Genomic DNA, 6,402 nt, shown 5'->3' on the forward strand with positions numbered 1-6,402 from the left:
ATGAAGAACACTATCCTGGAGTGCAAGACAGTTTTGTTGCATGTGGAGTTCCAGATTTTGTTGGGCAAAAGCTCACCAACTGGAATGATGAACTCATTATGCAATTCTACTCCACAGCACACTTCTATCCAGATGGGAGGATAATTTGGATGTCTGAAGGTACAAGGTACCAGTCAACCGTTGAGGAGTGGGCACAACTGATCAATGCCCCAAAGGAGAGTGAAGATGACTTGGATGTCTATGACAAGAATAAGATGGACCACAATTCCATGGCACACATGTACAAGGAGATCCCAGACAAAGCCATTGAGACACATAAGTTTAGGTCAGTCCACTTTCTTCTATCAGGGCTGCCAACAATCAACTGCATCCTAAGGCACACTCTGTTGCCTAAGTCTGGTGACCACAACATGATTAGAGGGCATGCAATCAACATGTTGAATTTGTTTGATGTGCCACAGAAATTCAAGGTCATGAGCCTTATGGTTGAGACCATTAAGAGGACAGCAGCAGATCAAAAGAGAAGCTGTGGATATGCCCCTCAGATTCAGGAGTTGATTAACTCAAAGATGGGCACAGGAAAATATCTATTGGATAAGGAACATTTTCCTCTTTATCCAGACTTTGAGGACAATCAGGTTCTCATGAATGAGAATGAACCATCATCAGTACAAGCTCAAGAGAAGAAGGAGAAGGTAAGGAAAGAGAAGGCTGCCAAGATGCCAACTCAAGAGGAGGCATCTGAGTACTTTCTGAAGAACAAGCAGGAGCAGCTTGGTTACTTAATAGCATCAACACTGAGGATTGAGAAGGGATTGGCCACCCTAACTCAAAATCAGCAAAGCTTGGAAAGAATCATGGAACAAAAATTCTATGATCTAGATGTCAAAGTAACTAAGATTCAGTCAGTTGTGGAGCAGCTACAGGATGACATGCAGGAGAGGAAGGGCAAGACTACCACTAATGTATTTGCCAGAGTGCCTAGAGCTCAGAGGTCAGCTGCAGTGCCTGTGCCAGACACCAGAGCCACATCATCTGCACCAGCTACAACTCCAGTGCAACCAGCTCCAGCACCAACTCCTCCAGCTCCCTCTACTTCAACTGAAGCCTTCATTCTTGGAGTTCTCCGGACACCACCACCTGAAGATCAAGCCTGAGAGTCGATCTAGCACTATGCATTTTTTATGAACTTTTTGGTAACTTGTTGCCAAGGGGGAAGAAAATGTATAGATCATAGGCTTCGAGAGAGAGAGAGAGAGAGTGTTGCTTTTGTTCTCTCTTGCTTTGGTGGTTAAACTTTGTTTGCTTTTGATTGCTTGAGACACTATGCTGTTTTTGTGAGACATTGATGATCATGTGTTTGATCATAAGCTTCACTTTGCTTGGTGATGAGTGCATGTATTCAATCTTTATCATTTTGAGCGCTCCACCAAGATGCATGTGACATGGAAGAGTAACCCATGAGCCTAATTCCTTGTGCATTTGCAGTCCAAAGCAAATCTTAAACTATGCACAAATTTAGGGGGAGCTTTTGCTTATCACATACTTCTCAAAGCGACGATGTTTTTCAATCTTATTATCATTTTTTTAAGCTTTGATCTATATGTTGTCATCAATTACCAAAAAGGTGGAGATTGAAAGTGGAACTATCCCTAGGTGGTTTTGGTAATTCATAACAACATATAGCTCATTGAGCTAATGCTATTCCAAGACTATTATTTCAGGAAAGCTTAATGAATGGCATGCATGGATGATGAAAGTGGATCCCTCAAAATACTAATGACAAAGGATTGGCTCAAGCTCAAAAGCTCAAGACTCTTCATTTTACATTTTAGTGATCCAAGATCACATTGAGTCTATAGGAAAAGCCAATACTATCAAGGAGGGATGATGTGTTGCTTAATGAGCCTCTTGCTTCATGTGCTTGGTGATATGCTCCAAAAACCTCAACTACTTTCTCACATCCACAAATGACCTAAACCTAAAGCCAAAATCGATCACACCGATTCTTCCTATCCGGCGCCACCGAGTTCTAATGTCATAGCCACTGCCACAAATCCTAGGCAAATCGGTCCTACCGATAGAGATCTTGGTCTCATCGAGATGGGATTGTAATCTCTCTGTTTCCCTTCATAATGTTTCGGTGTAACCGAAGTGAGCGATCGGTCCCACCAAGATTGCAATGTAAACTCTCTGTTTCCCTTTTGTAACACTTCGGTCTCACCGAAAAGAGCAAATCGGTCCCACCGAGTTTACCTGACCAACTCTCTGGAAAGCTTATTATCAAAATTGGTCTCACCGAGTTTGTGTAATCGGTCTTACCGAGATTACGTTATGCCCTAACACTAACCATATCGGTCTTACCGAGTTGCATTTCGGTCCCACCGAAAATCCTAACGGTCACTAGGTTTACTAAATCGGTCCGACCGAGTTTGATGATTCGGTCCCACCGAGTTTGGTAAATTGTGTGTAACGGTTAGATTTTGTGTGGAGGCTATATATACCCTTCCACCTCCTCTTCATTCGTGGAGAGAGCCATCAGAACAAACCTACACTTCCAACTTACCATTTCTGAGAGAGAACCACCTACTCATGTATTGAGGCCAAGATATTCCATTCCTACCATATGAATCTTGATCTCTAGCCTTTCCCAAGTTGCTTTCACTCAAATCTTCTTTCCACCAGATCCAAAACCTATGAGAGAGAGTTGAGTGTTGGGGAGACTATCATTTGAAGCACAAGAGCAAGGAGTTCATCATCAACGCACCATTTGTTACTTCTTGGAGAGTGGTGTCTCCTAGATTGGCTAGATGTCACTTGGGAGCCTCCGACAAGATTGTGGAGTTGAACCAAGGAGTTTGTAAGGGCAAGGAGATCGCCTACTTCGTGAAGATCTACCGCTAGTGAGGCAAGTCCTTCGTGGGCGACGGCCATGGTGGGATAGACAAGGTTGCTTCTTCGTGGACCCTTCGTGGATGGAGCCCTCCGTGGACTCGCGCAACCGTTACCCTTCGTGGGTTGAAGTCTCCAGCAACGTGGATGTACGATAGCACCACCTATCGGAACCACGTCAAAAACATCCGTGTCTCCAATTGCGTTTGAATCCTCCAAACCCTTCCCTTTACTTTCTTGCAAGTTGCATGCTTTAATTTCCGCTGCCTATATACTCTTTGCATGCTTGCTTGAATTGTGTGATGATTGCTTGACTTGTCCTAAGATAGCTAAAATCTGCCAAACTCTAAATTTGGGAAAAGGCTTAGTTTTTAATTGGTCAAGTAGTCTAATCACCCCCCTCTAGACATACTTCAAGGTCCTACAACATTGCGATGCCGTCCGCCATCGTCCTAGAGGATGATGACGAGGAGGAGATGGTGGATGCTGGCAATGCCTAAGGGGCCGAGATGCTGGTCTTGAGCCTGGTTGCTCTACAATGCCATTAGAGGTCGACGAGTACCTGCATTGAGGCTACTATCGCACCAAGGGTCTCTAAGTCCATCGTGCATAAGCTAGTTCAGTTGCATTGGATTTGAAGGGATTTAAGGGTATTATCATCGATTAAACTCCCCTGTTAGTCAAAATCCTTCCCAATTCCCTTGTACATGCCCTAAATAGATATAGTCGCTCACCCCAAATTGAAGCCTAAATCATGCTCGAAGTTTAATCGATGGGTAGTCGATGCCTACATGACTACATCGATCCGCACGAAGGTGTGGAGAGAGGGCTTATCGTGACCGACAGAGCCGTGGCAGAGAGGTGATGAATCAATGATGAAGTCGGTGTTCGTCGTCCAGATCTTGCCTTCTACGATGGTCGTCGCCCCCGATGAGAGAGTCGCGAGAGGGGAGAGTGAGCGGTGAGAAAGGCGTGAGGGGATTTATGTTGCGGCATCGGGAAACAACGCAACGTCTCCCCGCGTGTCCCAATGCATGCAGCTGTCTGCACTCGCTTGCATCACTCTGGTTTGACTTGCTGGAAACTGCCGATTCGAGTGTCCCCGCATAGCCATGCCTAGCTATGCTCTAAACATCGTGTCATGCGGACCAAACAGTTCTAATATATGCCGCACTTTGGGCATGTTTGAATGGCAACCTGGAACTGCCCTATCAAATTATTGGCATTGACCCATAGGCTAGGCTTATGTTTGGATGCCTTTCAAACTTCATATCTCAGGCAATATTCTGGTCACCCTGTCATATTTTGCGCCTGCGGTTGGCGATTCGCCCACGTTTTGGTATGGCCGGTGCAAGCTCAACCCAAACATCCCTTTGTTTTGATCATCTAAGTATACTCCTCTTTACTTTGTACTACTTGCCAAATTGTATGTTTTCTTGGGTCCAGCTAGAATGATGTCACTTGTAAATTCACAAAATCAAAGTCCTTTTTCATCGATTGAGTTCAACAGCTCCCTTCGTCTTTGAAATACAGCCACTTCGAACCAAACCAACGTTTCTAACTAGTCTCCCAGACTCCCACTCGAACATCACAATTCATGGCACAAGTAATTGGCTGCGATTTTGCGAATTCTCAGTCAGCTTCGCACCATATATGCGTTTTACTTCAAAACAATTTCGGAATTTCCGGACCGCTCGTGCCCTTCAACCTGTTGTTGAGTTGCTCTTCAGTCGCCTGCGCCACAATCCCACTGGAGCACGAGACCACACTGGCACACATCCCACAGCCACCAGGTGCCGGCCGCCGCCATGGAAAAAACCAGCAGCTCCTCCACGGCCTCCCCAGTCCGCTCACCGCCACCGGAGCCGGCCGCGGAGGCACAACCACCTCCTCCTTCTTCGCCCCCATCACAGCTTCCGGCTGCCGATCTCTTTCGCCTCTCGCCGGATAACCCAACCCCAGCTCACCCCCTTCCTGCTGCACCTACAACTAGTGCTCCTGCGCCATCTACCGGCCCCTGTCGCCTCTCGCCGGATAACCCAACCCCAGCTCCTCCTCTTCCTGCTGCACCTACAACTACTGCTCCGGCGCCATCTACCGTCCCCTTTCGCCTCTCGCCGGATAATCCAACCCCAGCTCCTCCCCTTCCTGCTGCACCAACAGTTACTGCTCCGCCGCCGGATGGCGCCGACGATTCCTCTTCACCGTCGCCTCCCTCGCCTCCAAAGGCTCCAACGCATCCACCTCTTTCCACCACCGATCCTTCTCCTCCCCTCCCTCGTGGGAACCAAACATCCGCGCCGCGGCGGACACCCCCTTCTCCTCCCGCTCGCGCTCCCGCTCCAGCAGCACCATCTCCACCAGCACCGGCGTCTCCGGAAGCTAAACCGGTGCAGGAGGCAGATGAAGTGCCCGGCGAATCGGAGAACATGGCGCTAGCCCTTGCGCTAACCCAAAACGAAGCAGTGATGCCGCCGACGCCGCAGAAGGACGCGGTCATGGCTGAATCCCCCACCGGATCTCCGCAGAAGGAGTCGGCCCTGACCATAGCGAAGCTCCTCTCGGCCGAGGACCCCGCGGCAACGGAGGCCAAGCCGGCCGCCGACAAGGTAGCACCTGCGGTAGTCACCGAGTCAGTCGCCGGCGGCGGCGGGGGCGGAGGCGGAAGCAAAGTCGGAGTGGGTTCCAAGAGATGGCTCCTTAGAGGGCTCCCAGATAGAGTACGGCTCACGGAGCTGAAGAGGGCTGAGCTAGGGTTTAGGGTTTCAGCTGCCGTGTTCTGCTTGATCTCGCTCTCCGTCATGTCGGCTGGCACTACGCCGGGCTGGGCTGGTGACTCCTTCCGCCGCTACAACGAATACAGGTTGCTCTGAATCTGGAACACAAGCTCAAAATCACCCAATTTTAGGTACAACATTTGTTGTGCTTGTTCTTGGCGTAGATTGATGTGTCTGTGAAATGCAGGTACATGCTTGCTGCGAGCGTGATGGCTTTTACATACTCGGGTTTCCAATTAGTTGCAGAAGCGCACTACCTTGTCACGGGGAGGCGCATAATTGGAGGTCCCTGGGGCAACTACTTCAATCTCGCCATGGATCAGGCAAGAATGAACAAACTCCACTTCTGAATGTCTTGTACTTAATTTCATGGTATTTGTGAGGTCTATTTGCTTGTTTGTTTAGTTTACAGTAGCATAACGAACCGTGGCACATTGCAAGTTTGGGCCCCTGATAATTTGGAAGCCAATTTTGCCAAAACTAGATTACAAAGTAAAACAAGCTGCGTAGTGTAGTGACCATTCATTTATCTGAAATTTGTGCACTCATGCCTTAAAGCTTTATTGATGACAGATGATCTGTAAGTCTTCCTATTTCAATCAAATGTGAATTGTCATTGTAGGAGAACCTTTTTGAAAAATTGTTTGTGAAAGTGATGTAGTTGTTGAGACGACAATGCCTCTGACTAATCAAGTTCTTACTAATGTTATCTCTGAAATGATAAAGATTCCTG

The 6,402-nt window shown here is 47.8% G+C and overlaps 1 protein-coding gene across 1 annotated transcript in view; it reads left to right on the top strand.

The window, feature by feature from the left end:
• The first annotated feature begins 4,596 nt into the window (after positions 1–4,596).
• The window catches only part of LOC119276455 (CASP-like protein 4A3), a 5,038-nt gene continuing 3,232 nt past the window's right edge, over positions 4,597–6,402 (top strand). Inside the window, exons 1-2 of the mRNA XM_037557505.1 lie at positions 4,597–5,755; positions 5,857–5,992. Coding sequence (XP_037413402.1) covers positions 4,701–5,755; positions 5,857–5,992 — 1,191 coding nt within the window. The 5' untranslated portion in view covers positions 4,597–4,700. The remainder of the gene's footprint in view (positions 5,756–5,856; positions 5,993–6,402) is intronic.

This window comes from Triticum dicoccoides, chromosome 3B (assembly GCF_002162155.2).
Source record: "Triticum dicoccoides isolate Atlit2015 ecotype Zavitan chromosome 3B, WEW_v2.0, whole genome shotgun sequence".
In the NCBI taxonomy this organism is placed as follows: domain Eukaryota; kingdom Viridiplantae; phylum Streptophyta; class Magnoliopsida; order Poales; family Poaceae; genus Triticum; species Triticum dicoccoides.